Source organism: Somniosus microcephalus, chromosome 3 (genome assembly GCF_052327205.1).
Source record: "Somniosus microcephalus isolate GS21.2 chromosome 3, FLI_Smic_1.0, whole genome shotgun sequence".
Taxonomy (NCBI): domain Eukaryota; kingdom Metazoa; phylum Chordata; class Chondrichthyes; order Squaliformes; family Somniosidae; genus Somniosus; species Somniosus microcephalus.
In genome coordinates, this window is record NC_140989.1 from 246,493,851 (window position 1) to 246,518,193 (window position 24,343).

The 24,343-nt window shown below is 52.5% G+C and overlaps 1 protein-coding gene across 1 annotated transcript in view; it reads left to right on the forward strand.

Moving 5' to 3' along the window:
• Positions 1-967, forward strand: part of dnm3a (dynamin 3a) — a 452,439-nt gene extending 451,472 nt beyond the window's left edge. Inside the window, exon 20 of the mRNA XM_085978004.1 lies at positions 794-967. Within this exon, the coding sequence (XP_085834130.1) occupies positions 794-833 (40 nt within the window). The 3' untranslated portion in view covers positions 834-967. The remainder of the gene's footprint in view (positions 1-793) is intronic.
• Positions 968-24,343: the final 23,376 nt, after the last annotated feature.

The following is a 24,343-nucleotide window of genomic DNA, read 5'->3' on the forward strand; positions in this document are numbered from 1 at the left end:
TCCGCACCCCTGGAGTCTAACCACCTTTCTCCGCCACATTCCCAGGCCACGGAGCCTTCTCCTCTTTGCTATATTTTCTATGCTTCTCTCCCCTCTGCTCTTCTGCTGTAACCATCTACACCTCCTCGAGATCCATCTTTTGTATCTTTACTTGTCCCATTACCACCTACTTTGGCCTTGCATCACCATTCCTTTTGTCATTTAATCATTGCTGCCATCCACCCTATCACAGACCTTTCCTTTTGTTCTTTCTCTCCCCACCGCCCCCCCCCCCCCATTTTCCCTGACTCTCGTTGCTTCTAAACTGTTAAATCTTTAACTGCTTCCAGTTCTGATGAAAGGTCATCGACCTGGAACATTAACGTGGTTTCTCTCTCCACAGATGCTGCCTGACTGTACTGTATTTTAGTTTCACCAACTCTGGAAACTAGCATTTAGGCAAGATGTTTTCACCTGCACCTCGACTAACGTATCATTTTTGCAGTTGATTTTTTTTCATTGGTATAATTATAGTTTCAAAAGCATTAAAGAATAAGCAAAGCATCATCAGTTTTATGAACCATAATAATCATGTGATATCCTTTCCTTTACTTGTGGATTAGTTGATAGAGGTCTTTCCTTGGCTCGTTTCTGCAAAAAACAAATAAGAACATCCTAATTTCATTTACAGCTGTCCCATTATTCATGCTGGTGTCTAGCTGATCACATCTGTCCAATCTTTTTGCTCTCTGTTTAGTAAGTTTGTTTCATTTACAACTCATCTCCATTTTTTTCTCCCTTTTTTTATGTTTAGGCGTCCCCCTCCAGCAGTTCCTGGAAGACCTACTTCATAAAGACACTAATTTAACTTTGTATCCATGTTTATAATGTATTTGTATTTTTGATTTGTTTTGTCATGTAATTGCACTATTTTCCATGTATACAATTGTTAATTTTATGCTGATAATAAACCCAACTCTAATCTAAATTGTGATGTGCATTTGATTTTAACATTTTGATTTTTGTTGTTGTATGCCAGGCATAAAAGTTTATATAACTTGACCACACACAGACTAGATTTTCCAAGCGCACGAAGGACTGCTAATGTGGTACCCTTGTTTAAAAAGGGAGAAAAGGATAGACCGAGTAATTACAGGCCAGTCAGCCTAACCTCGGTGGTGGGAAAATTATTGGAAAGAATTCTGAAGGACAGGATAAAACTTCATTTAGCAAGACACGGATTAATCAAGGATAGTCAGCACGGATTTGTTAAGGGAAGGTCGTGTCTGACAAATTTGATTGAATTTTTGGAGGAGGTAACAAGGAGGGTAGATGAGGGTAGTGTATTTAATGTAGTGTATATGGACTTTAGCAAGGCTTTTGATAAGGTTCCACATGGCAGACTGGTCACGAAGTTAAAAGCCCATGGGATCCAGGGCAAAGTGTCAAGTTGGATTCAAAACTGGCTCGGAGGCAGGAAGCAGAGGGTAATGGTTGATGGGTGTTTTTGTGACTGGAAGGCTGTTTCCAGTGGGGTTCCGCAGGGCTCAGTACTAGGTCCCTTGCTTTTTGTGGTATATATCAATGATCTAGACTTGAATATAGGGGGTATGATTAAGAAGTTTGCAGATGATAGTAAAATCGGCTGTGTGGTTGATACTGAAGAAGGAAGCTGTAGACTGCAGGAAGATATCAATAAATTGACAGGTGGGCAGAACAGTAGCAAATGGAATTCAATCCGGAGAAGTGTGAGGTAATGCATTTGGGGAGGGCTAACAAGGAAAAGGGAATACACATTAAATGGTAGGACACTGAGTAGTGTAGAGGAACACAGGGACCTTGAAGTGCATGTCCACAGATCCCTGAAGGTAGCAGGCCAGGTAGATAAGGTGGTTAAGAAGGCATACGGAATGCTTGCCTTTATTAGCCGTGGCATAGAATACAAGAGCAGGGGGGTTATGCTTCAACTGTATAAAACACTAGTTAGGCCTCAGCTAGAGTACTGCATGCAGTTCTGGTCACCACATTACAGGAAAGATGTGATTGCACTAGAGAGGGTACAGAGGAGATTTACAAGGGTGTTGCCGGGAGTAGAGAATCTTAGCTATGAGGAAAGACTAGATTGGCTGGGTTTGTTTTCCTTGGAACAGAGGAGGCTGAGGGAAGACCTTATTGAGGTGTATAGAATTATGAAGGGCATAGATAAATTGGATAGAAAGGACCTATTTCCCTTAGCAGAGGGGTCAAAAACCAGGGGGCACAGATTTAAAGTAATTGGTGGAAGGTTTAGAGGGGATTTGAGGGGAAATTTCTTCACACAGAGGGTTGTGGCGGTCTGGAACTCACTGCCTGAAAGGGTGGTAGAGGCAGAAACCCTAACCACATTTAAAAAGTACTTGGATGTGCACTTGGGATGCTCTAACCTGCAGGGCTACGGACCAAGAGCTGGGAAGTGGGATTACGCTGGATAGCTCTTTGTTGGCAGGAGCGACACGATGGGCCGAAATGGCCTCCTTCCGTGCTGTAACTTTCTATGATTCTATGATTCACACTGACAACAATGAACCTCACCCTCCTTCAGCGCATGTCAGAAAGTTGCGGCACATTGCTCATATGCTGAAAAGCTGAGATGAGGTAGATAGAATGGGAGGAGACTTGTGTGGAGTAGAAACACTAGCAGAGACTAGTTGGGCCGAATGGCCTGTTTCTGTACTGTATATTCAATGTAATTTTCCAACATGCACAGGCAATGGGTGATGTTCTTCACCGTTGGCACATACTCAGAACATAATCTCCATACAGTAATTACCAAGGTTGGTGAGAACATCTGTCACAGTTTAAGAAGGAATCTGTCAAATTCTGTCAAAGCATTCATGCAGGGCATATAGGGGGAGAAATTCAGTATCGGCCGAGCGCAAAGATTAGCGCCTGGCGCTAATTATCACCTCTGACTGCAAACTTGGCTTATATCGCCCCAGGAGGTGATTGGAGCGCTAAATCAGGCGCTACACACCTGTCTTAAGGCGCAAAGGCCGAGGAGCGAGGCGCTACCTCAGAGCGCTGGCGAAGCTCATGTGATGTAAGTCAGCAATGGAACACAGACACACTGGCGCCGGCCAGTTCTTAAAGGAGAGGGTTGATCTTGCTCTCCATCCACACCCTGCTCATTGCAGCCTTGAATCTCGGCCTGGAGAGACCTGTACATTAAATCTGTTGGAAAGAACAATGGAGAGACCCAGGGAAAGAACTCAGAGTGCAGCCCCCATATTCTCTTCTAAATCGATGCAAGGAAGATCAAATCAGAAAAAACCTGCAAAGTGCTGCTCAGTACCCAAAACTCCTCAACACAGCTTTGAATATCTCCTGCAGTCTCTCTCTCTCACTCAGAATGCGTGGTGCAAAAACTTTGCTGACAAAAAAAGGCAGGAAGCGGTCGCCTTTAAATAGCGCTCCCCCCGTCCCTTCCCGACTGCAAAACGCTCCCCTCAACCTGTCGTTACTAGCGGCAGGCGGTAAGACAGGGGGCGCCACTCAATATCCGGTCTGGGGCGTTGCACTCTCGACTGACGTCACGTTCTGCCGGCACAGGAGATCGTGGCGGTAGTGTTTAGCGCCACCGCAAAATGTCTAGTTAATTTCATGAGCGGTGCAAACATCGCCGCGCCCGGACGCTAGTTGCTTTGTGACCCAATTAGCGCCCTCTTAAGGTGCTAACGGGAGGCGCAAACCAACCAAATTTTCTCCCCATAGTGTCTTAATGCCATTAAAAAACACAAAATATTTTATTTGTCATTTTAGACTTTGAGATTGAGATTAATAAGAAATAACAGCATTTTTCCCCCTAGAGTTTATGAAAATCGTATCTTCATAAACTGCATATTCTCACATCAGAACATGTGGGTTTAAAATGAAATTTAAAAAAAGGAAGATTTATATAGCACCTTTCACGACCACCGGATGTCCCAAAGCGCTTTACAGCCAATTAAGTACTTTTTGAAGCGTAGTCACTGTTGTAATGCAGGGAAATATACCTGCATATGTCTCATGACAAAATATGTTAAAATTCTTCGCTTAGTGAATTATTTTTTTGAAGTGGAGTGACTTTCATATAGGCAAATGTGGCATCCATTTTGCACCAGCTACATCCCACTTCCTATAAATAACAAGAAGATAACTTTTGTTTTGTTGGTGTTGTTTGAGCGAGGAATGATGGCTGGAACACCACGAGAACTTCTTGCTTTTCTTTGTATAGTACTATGGGATCTTTAACATTCACTTGAACCGCAGGCAGGACCCCTCCCCAGTGTCTCATCTGAAGGATGACACCTCCAATGTTGCAGCAGTCCCTCAGTACTGAATCTGTAGTTGCTGTGTTGCACAGGTGTTGCTACATGCATATTGTTCTTCACTACCAACAGACGCTCCATTGTCAAGACAACATAACAACAGATTTATACCCTAAGGTGACTGTATAATAATCTGTTAGCTAAGCACAATGAAAACTTTCAGAACAGAGCCTGTGGAATTTTAAATTATAGCCATTTATACGTAGTTTGACAACTACTCTGAAATACATTCCAATGCAGTGTCCCCATTGATGTCTAGGACCCTTCCACTAACCAATTAGTCTGCGCTGTTTTTGCACACTAACAGTTCACGATGATGTGAAAATTATGCCTGTATGTTCACTTTGAAAGCCATATTTTTTTTTGCGGTGGGGGGTGGAGGAGACTGTGAACATGATCTTGGTATCAGTTCCACTAATCTCAAAACACAAATAAATGCGGCAAGTTTGCTTATTACCTACTTTTCATGTGATATGAGCATTGGAGAATAATCATTTACAGTAGTCTCAGGGAGGCCTTTTTTGGTGCTATTCCTATAATCATTTCATGTTAGTTGAGTGGGAGACATTTATTGATTGCATTATGTGAAAACATAACATGTAAAACAATTATTTTATGGTAATGTATAATTGCCTATTATTTGTTATTTAAAAATGAGAAATAGAGGGAGAGTACACTTAGTCCTTCCACTGTAACGTTTCCTTGGAAACTGTATATGTATGAGAGTAGTAGATAGCCCAATATTTAGGAAACTTATAAATGCCACTGCAATGTTGGGGAGACTCCTAAGAAGATTAATTATAAAGAGAGAAAATGGCAAGTATCCAACTATTCTTCGGTTTCATTGGTTTTAAGGGGTATATTAATCATTGCATATATAAAAAAATTAATTGAAAGGATAACAAAAAGTTTGTGAACTTACAATAAAATCAGTCTTTTGGATTTAAATCAATAAGCATTTCTTTTTCTTCAAAACTTTATTTGCTGTCTCTAATCTGTACTTTAATTTATATTGGGAAGGCATTCCTCTGTTTCAAGATTAGCCTCAAAAAGTACATCTCTCATTTTACAAAAGGGTGAGCTCACATTGCAATCCTGCAGAGACTAGCACCTCACTATAAGTGTTCAAACTTACATGTGGCGCTGTATGTTGGCATTTAATGTACAGTGCTACCATGCCAGCCAAGTATATTCTTAGTTCACCCTATAATCTAAACTTGGTAAATTTTTCATTCTTCTGCATCGCAGACTTATATTACATTACGTTATTTTATAGAGTTCTACATCATCTCTCAGGATAGCCTCATACTTAAGATAAAAAACAGTCTTGCATTCCATTGTCCAAATATTTGAGACCTCTTGTTCCTTACAAGAGAATCTGCACCTCCATCTTCCCCTCTCTGCCTTTCCCTTTCTTTTATTTTCCACATTTGGAGCTCCATATTTTCCTTTAAGCCAGCTATCAGTTGGGAGAGTACAGGAAGGAAGACGTATTACTGTGTCTCTTCCCAATATCGAGACTATTCCAGCTCAGCCAACAAAATTCACATTTTAACACCATGCCAAAAGAGGAATTGCATGCGTTTTACTTTCCTTCTTCAAGGGTAAGGCTTTCAACTTGACTGAAATCGAGAAAAAAAATCACCATATCTTTGTCTAAAATACAAGTAATAGCACTGGATCTGCATGTATATTTCAAGAGACTAATTTTAGTATTTACATTCCAAAGAGCAGCATTAAGCAATGGCTGTGACTCAGATATCAATGGCTAACGGAAGGTGAAAGGTGGTGTGTCACACTGAAGACATATGAGATGGTTGGACCAGAGCCAATTTTAGCTCCAATTTCAATTTTTTTTTGGCTTTTGGAATCAAACCAAGAATTGCTAATTGGTCCCAAGCCAGTAAATATTATCCAAGTAGTAATATTCTCTTTGATTCAGGAAGAGCTGGGGCTCACACAGATCTCCCCGATCTTTCTTTTGAATCGATCAAGCATTGAATGTTGTGACTGGTAGACTGGTAGTGTGAATAACTGGTTATGTGTTGCACTGAAATGTGAATCAATTCTTAGCTCTAATTTCTACAGTAACAGGATGGGCTGCCATTGGAATAATATATTTTAAGATAAGTAAATGTGGTTGTCTCCAGAGTCGCTGCTTCATTCATTGTGGAGCTAAAGGTTAAAAATCAGTTCTGGACATCGTTCTGTATGTCAACAGAGATGCTGGAAAGAGATAGTTCCAACTGGTTTTATCACACGCAAGGAAGGCACCAGCCATGGTGTTCATAGAATCGTTTTTAATCATTCATACTCGGGCTTTGGGCAAGGCCAGTACTTATCGCCCATTCCTTATTGCCCTTGAGAAGGTGGTGGTGAGCCGCCTTCTTGAACCGCTGCAGTCTGTGTGGTGAAGGTGCTCCCACAGTGCCGTTACATAGGGAATTCCAGGATTTTGACCAAGCTACAATCTTACAGCATAGCTTCAGAAATTCTATTCATGGGTGTCAAATACAGTGGATTCCTTATGTTCTTTTTGGCAATGGAAGACGTTGGCAATTGGAGGGTTTTGTTCCATTATGTAGCTTCCCACAGCAGAACAATCAGGATAGAAACATAGAAGATAGGAGCAGGAGTAGGCCATTCGGCCCCTCGAGCCTGCTTCGCCATTCAATGTGATCATGGCTGATCATCCAAATCCAGTACCTGGTCCCTGCTTTCTCCCCATACCCCTTGATCCCTGATGTGCCATCAATAACTCAAAGACAAGGAATTAAAGGATTCAACTGAAGGCTTTTAATCACTAAGAACATTGCATGTCTTTCCACATCGGATTCGTCTGGCAGCAATGACTCATACAGCTCTTGAGACCTTTATATGACAAAAGACAGGGGCGGAGCCAATACACACAATAGGAAAAAGGGGGCGGTACACACAATACAATGCAGGTAAAACACAGGGGCTGATGAAGGCATATATTTCATCACATTCACCCCTTCTACAGATTTAGTCTGTCCGGGGGTGTGATAGTCCTTCCTGAACGTCGCAACAGTACCTCGGGTTCCGACCGGGAGTCCATGGTGCCCTCCTGGACATACCCGTGCTGGGGGTGTTGCAGGTACTTCTGGGGGTGGTGAGGATACCTCTGGGGATGGTGGAGGTTCTTCTGGGGGTGGTGAGGATGGGTCGTCGTCGCTTCCTGCCGAGGTGAGGTCCTTTATGGACACGGTGTCCTCACGCCCGTCGGCGTGCTTGACGTACGCGTACTGTGGGTTTGCGTGGAGTAGGTGTACTGCCTCCACGAGGGGATCCGTTTTGTGGCCCCTCACATGCTTCCGTAATAGGACTGTCCCTGGGGTGGAGAGCCACGAAGGTAGGGACACTCCTGAGGTTGATTTGCGGGGAAAAACAAACATCTTCTCGTGAGGAGTGGCATTAGTAGCAGTACACAGTAGCGACCTTATCGAGTGGAGTACGTCTGGGAGGACCTCTTGCCAGCGGGAGGTAGGGAGGCCTTTAGAGCTTAGTGCTAAGGTGACCGCCTTCCACACCGTCGCGTTCTCCCTCTCCACTTGCCCATTACCCCGGGGGTTATAAATAGTGGTCCGACTCGTGGCTATCCCCTTAGACAGCAGGTATTGGCGCAGTTCGTCGCTCATGAACGACGCCCCCCTGTCAGTGTGGATGTAGTTAGGCATGCCGAACATGCAAAACAGGTTGCCGAGGCACTTGATGACCGTGGCACTGGTCATATCTGGGCAGGGGTAGGCAAATGGGAAGCGGGAGTACTCGTCCACAATGTTGAGAAAGTACACATTGCGGTCGGTGGAGGGGAGTGGTCCCTTGAAATCTAAGCTCAGGCGCTCGAATGGCCGTGTAGCTTTGATCAGGTGGGCTCGGTCGGGCCTGAAAAAACGGGGCTTGCATTCCGCACAGGTGCGGCAGTCCCTGGTCATAGACCGGACCTCCTCGATGGAATAGGGCAGGTTACGGGATTTTATAAAGTGGAATAGCCAGGTGACCCCCGGGTGGCAGAGGCCATTGTGGAGGCCCTGTAGCCTGTCCCCCTGGATGCTGGCACACATCCCTCGTGATAGGGCATCAGGGGATTCGTTGAGGGCCCCCGGCCTATATATTATGTCGTACTCAAACGTGGAGAGTTCGATCCGCCACCTGAGAATTTTGTCGTTCTTGATCTTCCCCCTCTGTTTGTTGTTAAACATGAAGGCTACCGACCGCTGGTCGGTAAGCAGGGTGAAGCGTTTGCCGGCTAGGTAGTGCCTCCAGTGCCGCACTGCCTCCACTATGGCCTGGGCCTCCTTCTCTACCGAGGAGTGCCTGATCTCGGGCCCTTGGAGGGTTCTTGAGAAAAAGGCTACGGGCCGCCCATCCTGGTTGAGGGTGGCTGCTAAAGCGAAGTCGGACGCATCGCTTTCGAACTGGAAAGGGATGTTTTCGTCCACTGCCTGCAGCGCGGCCTTCTCAATGTCGTGTTTAATGCTGTTGAAGGCGGCGTGGGCCTCGGCCGTGAGCGGGAAGGACGTTGATTTCAGGAGGGGACGGGCCTTGTCGGAATAATTGGGGACCCATTGGGCGTAATAGGAGAAAAACCCCAGGCACCTTTTCAGGGCCTTGGGAGTGTTTGGTAGGGGTAGCTCCCGTAGGGGGCGCAATCGGTCGGGGTCCGGACCGATTTCCCCATTTTCCACCACGCAGCCCAGGATACAGAGGCGCGTGGTGCTAAAGACACACTTATCCTCGTTGTAGGTGAGATTGAGTCTGAGGGCGGTTTTCAGAAATCTCGCGAGGTTCGAGTCGTGGTCTTGCTGGTCGTGGCCGCAGATGGTGACGTTGTCTAGGTATGGATAGGTGGCTGTTAACTGGTTCTCATCGACCATGCGGTCCATCTCCCGCTGGAAGACCGAGACCCCATTCGTTACCCCAAAGGGGACTCTGAGGAAGTGGTAGAGGCGTCCGTTCGCCTCGAAGGCGTTGTATGGACGGTCCTCCGGCCTAATGGGGAGCTGGTGGTATGCCGATTTTAGGTTGATGGTGGAAAACACCCGGTATTGCGCGATTTGGTTAACTATATCCGCTATGCGGGGCAGAGGGTAGGCGTCCAGCTGGGTGTATAGATTAACCGTCTGGCTATAATCTATCACCATCCGCTTCTTTTCACTACCCTTAACTACTACTACCTGGGCGCGCCACGGGCTGGTACTGCATTCGATGATACCCTCCCGCTTGAGTCTTTCTACTTCCGACGCAATGAACCGTCTGTCCTCCCAGCTGTACCGCCTACTCTTGGTCGCTATGGGTCGACAGTTGGGTGCGAGGTTGGCGAACAGAGAGGGCGGCTTGATCTTCAGGGTAGCCAGACCGCACACTGTAGGTGAGCGTGATACTTTGGTGGTGGCACTGGAAGTCCAGACCCAAGATCACGCTCACACAGAGATCTGGCATTATCAATAGTTTAAAATCTCTGTAATCAGTGCCTTGTACCGACAACATAACCGCGCAGAAACCTGTAATTTTTGAGGTATGGGTCTTATCAGCCATGGCGATTTTGCCCTGTGCAGGGACAATCGTTAGTGAAAGTTGTTTTACCAGGCTAGGATGAATAAAGCTTTCGGTGCTCCCGCAGTCAATCAAGCATTTAACCTTGTTCCCATTTACCTCTATGTCCATCATCGATCTAGACAACGGATGCGGCCTGGATTGATCCACCGTGATCGAGGCCACCAGTGGGTCCTGGAGGTCCGTGTAGTCGGGACAAGATGGTGGACTCCATGAGGGTGGACAAGATGGCGTCCAAGATGGCCGCCCCCACGGCGCGCACGCAGCGGTGGCGGAGTTGGAGGCGGGGTTCCCTCTGCAGACTTTGCTGAAATGTCCTTTCTTCCCGCATTTAAAACAGGTGGTGCCCTTCGCTGGGCACAGATGCCTGGAGTGTTTGTCCTGGCCGCAGAAGTAGCATTTCGGGCCCCGATGCATCGCGGCAGTAGTGGGGCTCCTGGGTGGAGGCTGGGGCTCCGATGGTGCTGGGCTGGCCTGAGACCTGGGAGGGGAAGATGGCTTCCAAGATGGCGGCCCCCACGGCGCGCACGAGGCGGAGTGGGCCGCGTGGCGTGAGGAACAGGATTCAGAGTTCCTCTGGGCCATATCCAGCAATGGCCATAGCCTGTTTTAAGTCCAGTCCCTCCTTTTCAAACAGTTTCTGCCGAATGTAATTTGAACTGAGGCCCGCAATAAAGGAGTCTCGGATCAGCTCCTCCGTGTACACGATGGCAGACACGGCCTTACAGTTACAGTCTCTGCCCAGTACTTTTAGGCTTAGCATGAAGTCCTCTAGTGACTCACCATGCCGCTGCGTGCGAGTAGTCAGAAGATGCCTGGCATACACCTCGTTTATTGGCCGCACGTAGTGGGCCTTCAGAATGGTGCAGGCATCCCCGTAGCTGGTGGCATCTCGGATGAGAGGGGAGACCCGATGACTCACCCAGTTTCGCAGGATTCCCAGTTTCACGTCTCCGGTGGCGGTCGCGGCTGCGATGGCGGTGGCTGAGCTTTCGATGAAAAATTCGAAGCATTGGAACCAGTGTCCGAACTGTGTGGCTGCGTCTGAGGCATGGGGGTCCAGATCCAAGCGCTCTGGTTTCAGGAGTCGATCCATCTTGGTGTTTTAGTGATTAAAATTGATGTGCCATCAATAACTCAAAGACAAGGAATTAAAGGATTCAACTGAAGGCTTTTAATCACTAAGAACATTGCATGTCTTTCCACATCGGATTCGTCTGGCAGCAATGACTCATACAGCTCTTGAGACCTTTATATGACAAAAGACAGGGGCGGAGCCAATACACACAATAGGAAAAAGGGGGCGGTACACACAATACAATGCAGGTAAAACACAGGGGCTAATGAAGGCATATATTTCATCACAATCCCTTTAGCCTTAAGAAATGTATCCAACTCCTTCTTGAATATATTTAATAATGTCTTCTGTGGTAGAGAATTCCACAGGTTCACCACTCTCTGGGTGAAGAAATTCCTCCTCATTTCTGTCCTAAATGGCCTACCCCTTATCCTTAGGCTGTGACCCTTAGACTTAGACTTAGATAGGATGAGCTATTTTGCAACAAAAACACATTTTATGTTTAGCAACAGCTACAACTTTGTAGAGATTTTGAATTCACAGGGGCTTCTTACTTATGTGATAAAATTGTATGAAAATTACTAAAACAAGATATGAATAGGAGCAGCTTGCTTCAAAAAAATTAAATGACTCCAAGTACCTGTATCACAAATAAGTTTATCCTTAGAAGGCAGAAAAATACAGTCTCCTGGGCTGACAGGCTTGGTAAAGTTTTAGCTCATGCGCTGACACTGAAATAACAGTAATAAAGCTACTCAGACATCAGGGCTGGCTCTGTTACTGTAATATAACCCTTTACAGCTAAACTAAAGTTTTTTAAAAAATCATCGCTAATTCTGCTTACCCTGGTGTTGCTCTTTCCTTCTCTCTTCCCTCTGCTCTCTGACCTATTTTTATTTTAACTCAAATGTTACTCTTTTCTCAGTAGCAGTCTAACCATTCTGCTACTAAGTTTGTAGAGCTTAAAATCTTTTAACTTCCTTTTTCATCGGCTGCCCTGCTCCCACCATCCATTAAGGAACTTTGGAAAAAGTACCATTTTGTTGGCTCAAAGCTTGAACGGCAAAGATCTTGGCCTAGAATTTCAGTATAGCCAGTTTTGGGGCGCTAACCTTAGCGCCCGCCCGAAGTTAGCGCCCGCCCCAAAGTAGCGCCCCGTTGCCGGAAATTCAGTGGCTTCGCCCTAAGAGATTGTTGGAGCGCTAAAAGAGGCGTTCCACTACTATCTTTAGGCGCTAAGCCGGCGGTCCAGAGGGATAGCGCCGAGGCGGGGCGCAGCGCGGGTGCGGTCATTTTTTGATTGACAGCAGACCCCGTGGCGCAGACCAGCTCTTAAAGGGGGAAGGGACGAATTGGTCTGCTGCCACGCCCTGCACACTGCAGCCTTGCAAAGAGGCCTCAACACTGCTGCTCAGCCCCAGGGAGTCATGGCAACGCCAGAGAAGGCCCGTCAGCGTGCCCTGCGCTTCTCAGAGGGTGATCTGGAAATAATGGTCACAGCTCTGGAGCAGAGGCGCAGGATCTTGTTTCCAGAGAGTGGGAGGAATCCGAACCACCACGACTACACCAGAGCCTGGAAGCAGATCGCCCACAGGGTGACGTTCACCGGCGATGCCCCCAGGACCCACAAACAATGTCGTAAAAAATACAACGACCTGACCAGGATTGTCAGGGTGAGTACCCTTTCCAGTCTCCTCCTCATTCTTGCATGTACACCTGACCATGTACACCTGACATGATGGGCAAAGGGAGCTGAAAGTCCTAATGGCCAGCCCTCAGCCAGCAGCATTGGGACAGTCATGAGCATCAATTGGCCATTCTGCACTCTACACTCTGGCCAAGCTATTCCACCATGGGAGGCAGTGCACACTACATCAGGGCTACACTCTGGCCAAGCTATTCCACCATGGGAGGCAGTGCACACTACATCAGGGCGACGCTCTGGCCAAGCTATTTCACCATGGGAGGCAGTGCACACTACATCAGGGCGACACTCTGGCCAAGCTATTCCACCATGGGAGGCAGTGCACACTACATCAGGGCTACACTCTGGCCAAGCTATTCCACCATGGGAGGCAGTGCACACTACATCAGGGCGACACTCTGGCCAAGCTATTCCACCATGGGAGGCAGTGCACACTACATCAGGGCGACACTCTGGCCAAGCTATTCCACCATGGGAGGCAGTGCACACTACATCAGGGCTACACTGCGCACTTACAGCCCGTCCTTTCTCTTGCAGGCTAAAGTAGCCTATAATCGCCAGGCCCGTGCCAGGGCCAGGGGAGGCCGCGCCAAGCTGCAGAAGCTCACTCGGCTGGAGGAGCGCGTGTGTGTGCTCATGGGAGCCCGTCTGATCATCCCCACAGCGTGCGGAGTAGCCGACCCTCCACTGCCCGGCAATGGTAAGGACCTCGCCTTTTGGCCCTCTCACGTCGCACTTGCGCATCCGAGCTACCTCCTTTGCCACTGTCCCACCAATGCGCTGAATGCCACCAGTCCTAACTCCCTCGCTGACGCCGTCTCCTCACTCTGAAGCTACTCTTGTGCATTCCTGCTTTCAGCTGGTGACGACCAGGACCCTGAAGCTGCCAGTGACAGCCCCTCCGAGCAGGAGGAGGAGGAGGAGCAAGCCGGACCATCGGGGGAACACTCAGGTCCCGCAGGAGAGGACGAGATGCTTGACACGTCCTCACTGGACGAGTGCCTGGAGGAACTGTCGCAGGGGAATGCAGCTTCTGGGACCAGTGGCGTCCAGCCACCCAGGAGCCGTGCGCGTGGCCCGCGGCCTTCCCCCCAAAGGGGGGAAGGATCAGAGGGGAGTGCTGCTGATCGGCACACTCGCTGCCACCAACGTGGCAAGGTTCCCCTAGTTCGGCCCCCTCCTCCCCAGCGGGAGAGTCGCGACTCCAGTCCGGACACCTTCACCTCGGAGGAGGTGCGGAAGCTGGACAAGATGGCCGAGGATTCGGACCGGCGCCACACGGAGCTCATGAGCGTGGTGGGGCGCATGCCTGAGGCCATCAAGTCGCTGGCGACCAGTGTGCGCGAGTTCGGGGCAGCAACTGCCGCGAGTGGCCGCATGCTGACTGATGCCGTCAAGACCCTGGCGGGTGTGATGCGGGCGCACACCAGGACAACAGGGGCACTCACTGCTGCCACACGCGCTGTCTCAGGCAGGCATCGCCAGGGCAGCCGCCGCGCTGGAGCATCCCAACGAGCCGCCCCTCGGCTGATTGTTGCGGATCCCGCAGTGCGGGCCCGGCCGAGTGCCAGCGCGCCACAGCACCAGCCAGCGCATCCCAGACGCCAGCTGGCCCACATTGCGCCATCCGTCGCCGCCATTCCCCCACTGGGGCGTCAAGGGCAAGCGGCTGGAGCTGATGTTGGCCAGGCTCAGGTGCGCCACTCAGCAGACGGCCCCTCGAGGCCCAAAGGCCGTGTAGGCCGCCCCCCAGCGGCATCTGGCGGAAGGACATCTGAGCCTCAGGCGCCTTCCCCCAGCCTCGCAGCAGCCACTGGGCAGAGCTTGCGTAGGAGCAGCAGGCTGGGCAGGGGAGGCAAAATGCTGGCCAAGGTCTCGCCCTCGCGGGCCACTCAGTAGAGGGTGTGGCCAGCTTTCCTTTTATATGGCGGTGGCCATCTTTATTTTGCCCATGGTTGTTTTGTTGGAGGGCTTATTTTTTGCGTTAGGCCGAGGTTGAGGCCCGGTTTGAACAAATGTGGAGTGACTCCTCCCCAGTTTGTGGGAGTGAGTCGTTTGTTGGGCTTTTTGTGGGGCCCGTTTATTGTTTTTGGGGATTCATGTGGGAAGGGGTTTTCATTTTTGTGTAATAAATAATTATCTTTATTCATGCAGTCTCCATGGTTGTTCTTCTTAGTGTTTGTTGGCTTCGCCGGCTGAGGGCTTGCGGAGCGGCTGCATTCATCTTCCCTCATGGCCCCAAGGCATTCCCTGACAGGGGGCTTAGAAGTACCGTGTAATAAGGTGGCGTCGCGCGGCCCTTGGCCCTGGTCGCTCCCTCCTGGGAACGTACTCCTCCTCCTCCTGCTCCTCCTCCTGAGGTGCTGGTCCAACGTCAGGTGGCAGTGCCTGAGTCCTGCGGATAGCCAGGTTGTGTAGCATGCAGCAAACTACCACAAATTGGGAGACCCGGTCCGGCGAATACTGGAGAGCTCCTCCGGAACGATCAAGGCAGCGGAACCGCTGCTTCAGGACCCCAATAGTTTGCTCGATGATGTTGCGGGTGGTTTGATGGCTCTCGTTGTAGGCCTCTTCAGCAGCGGTCCTGGGCGCGCGGAGCGGGGTCATGAGCCAGGTACACAAAGGATAGCCTTTGTCCCCGAGTAGCCATCCTCTTGGGGGAGGCTGTGCCTCGAACATGTCATGCACAGTACTCTGCCGCAGGATAAAGGCATCGTGGCTGCTGCCTGGGGAGCTGGCATTGACAGCCATGATGCGCTGCTTGTGGTCACACACCAGCTGCACATTCAGAGAATGGTAGCCCTTCCTGTTGCGATACTGCTCGCCATGCTCCAGAGGGGCCCGCAAAGCCACATGCGTACAGTCAATGGCGCCCTGCACCAAGGGGAAGTCCCCGAGTCTGGCAAATCCCAATGCGCGCTGATGCTGGCTCTCCAGGGCCATGGGGAAGGAGATGAATTGGCTTCTCCTTCTGAACAGTGCTTCGGTCACCTGGCGGATGCAGTGATGCACGCCGTACTGGGAGATGTTTGCTATGTCCCCAGCAGCGGATTGGAAGGAGCCGGTGGCATAGAAGTTCAATGCCACCGTCACCTTCACTTCCACCGACAGAGACGTCCTGCACCGGAGCTTTGGCCGCAGATCTCTGCAAAGCAGGTGGCAGATCTCTGCAATCACCTCCTTTCGGAATCGGAGCCTTTTAACACATCGCGCGCCACTCATGTTTAGGTAGGAGCGCTGCTGGCGGTATAGCCTGACTGGGTAAGGCCTACGTGGCCGACGCCTGTAGCCCCCTCTGCCTCTAGCCAGGGCTGCCCCTCTCACAATGCGTCTGCGAGCCCGACGGACATGGCGCTGCAGCTCCGTGTTGGCACCCCATGCAACCCCCATCAAATCCTGGCAAACACTCAAATTTCCAAAAGGCCACTTGCAGCGCTCTGGCCTGAGTCCAAAAATACCTGAGCTGTTGCTGCTTGAAACCAGTTAGCTATCCTCCTTGTTGTGTGTCCAGAAATGCGTTGCACTAGAGTGTTTGCTGAAAAATGGCTGGCCTTTATACTGGAGGGCACGTCCCCTTTAATTTGCGCCCCCCGGGGCCCGCGCTGGTTGTGTTGCGTTCCTTTTTTCAAACGCTCCGGCCGCCAGCTGCACAATGGGGCGGTCCGACTGAAGTTTGGAATCGGGGCGGCCAAAGGGCGTTGCACGAGGATGTGACGTCATTTTCTGCGCGCGCATCCGGGCGGGCGCTAAACTTTGCGCCGGCGCTAACGGGCAACTTAATTTGGGGCGAGGCGCAAACTGCGCTGCGCCCGGGCGCTACACGCATAGCGCCCGAAAATCACTTCTCTTAAGGCGCTAACTGCTGGTGCAAGCAACTGAAAATCTAGCCCCTTGAGTTTCACCTGGTTGCATCATAGACGTGACCAACTCAGTCTCTGGACATGTTTTTCCCTTGTCAAACAGGAAGGAGTTGCCAACCAATGGCAATACCAATTGGCACTTCCCAGAAGAGTAAATGCATATACGGCTAAGGGTTAAGTTCTGCAATATTGAAGGTCAAAAAAAAGTCTGTCCCTTGTGGGACTTTTTGGCTGGCATCCACGTAACCTCTTGTTCTCTAATAACGTTCCTTCAAGACCTATAGTTGCCTTGTCCATGCCTTCAGTGCAGAACAACAAATATCATCCACAAAGCACCAAACCTGAAAACTCGCAGTCCCCTAGCCAGTGTTTAAACCTGGTATAAGAATGGGAATGGTCTATTTTGGCCTGTTTAAATCCTTACGGGGATAAATTGGGTAACATCGCCAAGGCGTAATTTTAGAGCCCTGAAAAAGTTAGCACCCCTCTCCCGTAAATTCAGTAGTAGTGCCCCAAGAAGGAGGTGGAGTGCTACTGGAATCACTCCACCTCCTTCTTGGGGTGCTACTGCTCAATGTCGGGGCGCTACGTGCCGCCGCGTCATTGCAGGCCTCCTCCCCTGATTAAACGGGAGGGGCCTATTGCTGTGCACACCGGGGCCCTGCTGGACCACCGGGGAGCAGGGTGCTGTGGAAACAGCCTGGCACTCAAGAGGAGTGCCGGGCTGAACGATTGCGGCCGGCACCCCGCATAGAAATGTTAAAGGTGGGCAGGTGCTGGCAGTCAGACAAAATAAAAACAGCCGTCCAACACCTGTCCTTTAAGTAGCGCCACTGCAAAACCATCCCCAATCCTGTTGGTCCTAACGCCCTGCGATAGTTCAGGGGGCGCAAGGGAAGTTTGCAGCCGGGGCGCTGCGCACGGCAATGACGTCATCATTGCCAGCAGAGCGGGACACCACTGGCTACCACTGCTACTAACTTCCCGCTGAATTTCACGTGATGCGTTAGTGGCGCTGCCCCTGGGGGCGCTAACGAGAGGCGCAAAGCAACCCAATTTCTCCCCCTTACAATCTTAACAGACCATTTTAATCTTCCTCAAGCCTTGGGACTCCGCTGAAGTATGTCTGCCACTGCTAAGAAGATACTTGGCCATTACTCAACTGATCCATCAGTTGAACTGTCTCGTTGTAGTCGTAGCCCCAACTTGGAAGAAGGAGAAAGTGACGCAACAAAGTGCACCTCATATCTAGTAAGATCACAGGACAGCATCATTGAATAATTTATGGTCTGGAGTCAGTGTTGTCCATACATTAGTTACTAGCTACATGTGACTAATTGGAAATCCAGATGTGACTAATTGACTTTCTGATTAGTAAATTAAAAATGAGTAATAGACACAGTCATTGGGCATGTTATCTCAATACTCATATTTGCATGCAGTATGCATGTGAACTTTAACCTTTTTGTACATTTGTTGGTAAAATGAAAAGCAAAGTCTGCAAGTGTCTTTTGATCGTTGTGAGTGCTTTACTTTGATTACTGAATGGTGATAGATGTTTGTTCAGTAAATATGCACGTGTGAAGTACATTTAGCTGTACTTTGTGTGTGTGTATGTGAGGCGTTTCCTACTAAGATTAGCACATGTGGCTAATACCATGTCACTGTAGCCACACCTGTGGCTAGTCAGTGATTTATATTGAACAACACTGGTGTAAACTGCCCTGCCTTTTTGGGTAGAGAAGCTTAAATAGTAATGAACTACTCTGATGCAAAATATAGACTGGGGAAGTTGAGATTTTATTTGGAACCTATCTGTTCATCCATACATAAAAAAGTTATCACATATAAATGAGAATGAGTGTAGACCATTCGACCCTTCGAGATCATGGCTGATCTATACCCCAACTCCATTTACCTGCCCTTGCTCCATATCCCTTGATAATCTTACCTAACAAAAATCTATCGATCTCAGACTTGAACACTTCAATTGGTCCACCATCCACACCCTTTTGGGGCGAGAGTTCCAGATTTCCAGTACCGTTTGTGTGAAAAAGTGCTTACTGATTTCACATCTAAATAGCCTATCTCTAATTTTAAGGTTGTGCTCTCTTCTGGATTCCCCAAGAGAATGTATGGAATCCTTTAATCATTTTAAACGCCCCGATTAGCTCACCACACAACCGGACACCGCGTGCTCCATCTCCAGGGCCACCCGGGCGCGAACATGGCCGCGGGAGAGAGGCAGGCAATCCGGCTGGATGACCCCCTCGACCGCCCGCTGCCTGGACCAATTGATGGCTCTTTTAGCCAGGCCCAGGAGCAGGCCCACAAGGAGGTCCTCCAACCTGTCCGCTCCCCTCCGCACCAGGTGACCATAGATCAAGAGCGTGGGACTGAAGTGCAACCAAAAATCGAGGAGCAGCCCCTTCAAGTAGTGAAAGAGGGGCTGCAACCTCTCACACTCCATATAAACGTGAAACACGAACTCCTCCAGGCCGCAAAAAATGCAGGCGGCCTGGGAGTCCGTGAACCTACTTAAAACCTTATTGCACGGGACCGCTCCGTGCAACACCCTCCAGGCCAAGTCCCCGATGGAACAAGGGAGGACTCCTGCGTAGGGGACCTCCACCACCACCAGTCGGCAAGACGCCACGCCAAGGCGTGTCCGGACGGTAGACGAAGATGGCAAAGTGGAGAGTGTGCAGGAGCAGCCCGTACAGGAAACCCCTCTGCGCGGATTGAAAAGGCACGGAGGGTATTTCCTCGAGACGGCTCAAGTTGTGAGGCGCCGGTTCCCGAGGGGAGTTTCGGGGCCGGGCGCCGATGAGGAATTCCGTCCGAACGGGGGTAAGCTCGGACGGGATCGCCCCACGTGCTTGAGCTGCCTCGATACACCTAGTAGAGTCGGGGCCCAGTGCCGCTTTCACCGATTCGATGGCTTTGACCACAAGCCGGACGTTGGCCCAGGACAGGCGCCGCCCCCAGCTCCTCCAGCGCCATCCAGCCCGCTCCTCCGCCATCGAGCAGGTCCCCGACTCTGGTCACCTTGCCAGGCACAGCCCTGCCCACCGCCAGCCGCCCGAACCCGCGTTCGTGGAGGTGCGGATTCCTGAGCAGCGCCTCCCGAAGGAGAGCCGCCGCTCCTGACGGGGGAGAGCTCCACCTGGAAGCGACGTAGTTCCAAACCCATAGCAGTTCCTGGTAGAAGACAGGCAGCTCCCGCAGGCCGGCACGCCTGCCGCCCACTTTCGCAAACAGGAGCTGCGTGTCATAATTGAGGCCGTGCAGCTGGCGGAAGAAAAACGTCGCCAGCGCACACCATCTCAGAGGATTCTCGACGTACAGGTATCTCTGCAGCGTCCGAAGACGGAAAGTCGCAGCCTGGGTGCGAAGGCACACCAGCGCCTGACCGCCCTCCCTAAGCGGGAGACACAGAACCGCGGCAGAGACCCAGTGCTTCCTTTTGTCCCAGAAGAAGTCGATGAGCTTCTTCTGCATCTTGGCGACAAACGCAGGGGGAGGGATCAAAGTGACCAACCGGTACCACAACATGGCGGCCACCAGCTTGTTTATGACCAGCGCTCGACCCCTGTAGGACAACACTCGGAGTAGTCCTGTCCAGCGTCCTAGGCGAGCGGTGACTTTCGCCTCCAGCTCTTGCCAGTTCACCGGCCAGGCGTCCTCGGCAGGGCTAAGGTAGACTCCCAAATAGAGGAGGTGCATGGTGCTCCAGGCGAAAGGCCTGAACTCCTCCGGCAGGGAGTCCACCCGCCACTGACCCACCAGGAGTCCGGAACATTTTTCCCAGTTGATCTTGGCGGAGGATGCGTCCGAGTAAATCTGCTGGCATTCCCGCATCCTCCGCAAGTCAGCGGGATCCGTGACCGTGAGGAGCACGTCATCGGCGTAAGCCGAGAGGACCACCTCCACGCCCGGCCCTTGCAGAGCCAGTCCCGTCAACCTCTTCCGCAAGAGGCGCAGGAATGGCTCCACGCAAACGGCGTATAACTGACCGGACATGAGACATCCCTGACGCACCCACCTCCCGAAGCGAAGGGGCGCCGTCAAGGACCCGTTAACTTTAATCAGACACTCCGCGGCGGCGTACAGAAGTCGGATCCGGGCGACGAAATGCGTCCCGAACCCGAATGCGCGCAGAGTCCCGAAGAGATACTCATGATCCACCCTGTCGAACGCCTTCTCCTGATCCAGGGAAAGGAAGGCGACCGACAGACCAGCCCTCTGGGAGTGGTGGACCAGGTCCCGGACCAGATGGATGTTATCGTGGATGGTCCGGCCCGGGTCCGTGTAGGACTGGTCAGGGTGGATCATGTGGGCCAGCACGGTGCCAAGGCGAGCAGACATGGCCCTGGCAAAGATTTTATAGTCCGTGCTGAGGAGGGAGACCGAGCGCCAGTTCTTAAGGAGGCGGAGATCGCCCTTCTTAGGCAGCAGGACAATGACCGCCCTGCGCCAAGAGAGGGGCATCTCCCCGGTCGCCAAACTTTCCCCCAGGACCCGCGCGTAGTCGCCCCCCAAGATGTCCCAGAACGCCCTGTGGAACTCCACGGTCAGCCCGTCCAGCCCCGGGGACTTTCCCCTAGAGAGCTGGCGGAGGGCGCCGGTCAGCTCCGCCAGGCTTAGCGGAGCGTCCAATTTTTCGGCGCCCTCCTGGCTGACCTTTGGCAGGTCCTCCCACAAAACTCTGCGCGCATCCTCGCTGGACAGATCCGGAGAGAACAGAGCCCCGTAGTAGGCGCGGGTCTCCGCGCTGATTCCCTCCGGATCCGAGACCAGAGATCCGTCGTCGGCCAGCAGCCCCAAGAGCTGCTTACGGACCCCCCGTCTTTTTTCCAGCGAGTAGAAGAGGGGGGAGCCGCGGTCCAGGTCCCGCAGGAGCTGGATCCGCGACCTCACGTACGCGCCTCGGGACCCGACGAGCTGCAGGTCCTTCAGCGCGCCCTTCTTCTCTTCGTACACCTTCTGCAGGGCCGGGTCCTCGACGACCTGACCGAGACGGGACTCCAGGTCGAGCACCTCCTTCTCCAACCGCCTGACCCGGGCCTCCCGCCTCTTGGTCGACCCCTTCGCGTACTCCTGACAGAAGAGACGGATGTGAGCCTTGCCCACATCCCACCATAGCCTCGAGGAGGGGAAGCCCCCCCGCTTCCTTCTCCAGTCGGCCCAGAACCGACAAAATGAATCCTGGAACTGCGCGTCCTCCAGCAGCAGGTTGTTAAAATGCCAGTACGCGGACCCCCCCCGCCGCGCGCGCAGCGGAGTGAGCTCCGCCCACACCAGGTGGTGGTCCGTGCATGGCACCGGCCGCATGGAAGCCGCCGGAACACAGGAGACGTATGCCCGGGAAATGTAGAGGCGGTCGATTCTGGACCTTCCTCCCCCAGACCTCACGCTAGTCGGGGTGGAGATTTCGCCAGACGTCCACCAAGTCGAAGGACCCGACCAGGTCCCTCAACTTCTCCATCGCCGCCGGGCTTCGCGGGGGACCCGAACGGTCCCTCGCCTCGAGGGTGCAGTTAAAATCCCCCCCCCCGAGGATGACGCACTCGCCCGCGTCGACGGAGCCCAAAAAAGCGGACACTTCTTCGAAGAAGCGCACTTGCTGCGCACCGGTCTGAGGGGCGTACATGTTCACTAGATGGAGCGACACGCCCCCCCAGGCGAACAGTGACCTGGAGCAAGCAGCCCGGCACGTGCTCCTTGACCTCCAAGATCTCCGGCTGAAAATGCGGGGCCAGCAAGATAGCCACCCCGCTAGAATTGTTGGAGAGGTGACTCATGCTGACCCCTCCTTGCCACTCCAGGAGCATATGGCTTCGTCTCCCGGAACGGTGTGGATTTCTTGCAGGAAACACACCGCATACTTCCCGTCCCGAAGGACCGAGAAGTTGTTGAATCTGCGGCGTGCCTCCCTGCTGCCGTTGATGTTGAGGCTGGCTATGGTTATCTTCATGTCAGAAGCATAGTGCAACCTCTACCTGCACCTAACGGGGGGAGGGAGCGCAGCCGCTGGTCAGCTGCCACTTCCTCAGCAGCCCAGTGAGAAACGTTCTGAGCCGACGCAGCTCGAGCGGGTCCACGCCCTCGTCCAAGATTTTAACGGCGGCGCGGACGGACACGATGAGCAGCGCCAGCTCCGACCACCTGTCGAGGGCCAGCCGGATTTTATTTTGCCGACCCTGGCACGTGGCCATAAAGTCCCGGAGTTCCCTTACGGGAATGAGGAGAGACTCGGCGAGGGGCACGAGATCATCCAGCGCCTCGTGGACGGTGGAGTCCAAATCGTCCTCCGTGCCCATCGCCGAATCCCCATCCTCCTCCAGGGGGTCATCACCAGCGGCCGATCCGTCCGTCGCGCAGTGCGCAGCGAACAGCTCGGCCGCACCAGCCAGCCCTGACTCCGCCCGGATCCCACCCCGAGGATCGGCGGCAGAGGATTCCTCCCTGGGCTCCTCTAGGGGCGCCGGGCCAGAAGATGGCGGCGGTTCGGAGTCCCCCCCCCCCGCCTCAGACGCCAGAACGACCGGAGAAACCGGGGAGAGAACAATTCCCAGCTCCTCCAGTACGTCCGGCACCAGAGACGCAGCCAGGGGGCCATCCTCCTCCCCGCCACCAGCCTCCGACCCAGCGGATGGGGTGTTTTCAATTAAAACCTCCACTGGGACGAGCAGCCCCTGGGAGGTGTCCGGGTCGCATTGGGCGAGCTCATTTTCCTCGAGCTCGCCCGACCCAGACCCCAGGCCGCCCGACCCGGCGAGGGGTAACGGCACCGATAAAATGTCAATCACCGCCGCGGGTTGTCCCGCGCCCACCCCCACGGGCAGGGTCTCGTCCCCATCCCCGGGAGGCACGTGCCGGACAGACCCATCTGCCTCAGCCTCCCGAGGGACAGGCGACCCCTGCTGATCGCCGGTGGTAATGACAGCGGGGGGGGGGGTGCGCAGTACCCGCGGCGGGCGACGACTCCCCCTGCTCGGAGGGACCTTCCTCCTCCCGGTCCTCCTCTTCTTCCAGGGGGTCGCGCCTTCTTTTTAACGCGGAGGGAGTGAGAGAGACCTCCATGTCTGCAGGGGCCTCCTCGTCCGCACCCTCCGGCGGAGCAGGTTTGTCGGGTTCCTCGGGACCGAGCCCGGCCGCAGGTATTGGCGTTTCCGCTACGGCGGTTGCGGCCACAAGCTCGGGCACGAGGCCCCTCCCACTCGCGTCTGCCCTGATTAACTCCGCGAGGAGCGCGGGTGTAAGGGGCGCAAGGGGCAAGGGCTGGCCATCCACGGGGGGACCCGCCCCAAGGTGTTTATTTTTTCGCCGCGCCTTCTTTCCGGCCGGACGCGCTCCCTCCCCCCCGTCGGCGGCCTTGGTGGCATCGGCCCCCGACGTTGACCGCGCATCAGACATTCCCGACGCGCGGGCAGATCCGGGGGGAGGAGCGGCGGTGGCGCCAGCCTCAGCCGCACGAGATGATCCGGCGGCCTTGGAGGCGGGGCAGTTTTTCCGGATGTGCCCCACCTCCTTGCAGGCGTGGCACCGCACACCGTCCGACGTCCAGAAGACGTGATAGGCGGTCCCCTCGTGGTGGATGACGAATGCCCCGTCGGTGTCCTCCTCCCGCGCCAGCTGGATAAACAGCTGGCGCCGGAAGGAGAAGACGTGGCGAAGGCTGGCTTCCCGGAAGCCGAGCGGGATGGGCGTGATCCCCGACCTCACCTCCCCAAGTTGGCATAAATGGGGGAGGAGGAACTCACCAGGAACATAGGGCAGGACTTTCGAGATGACG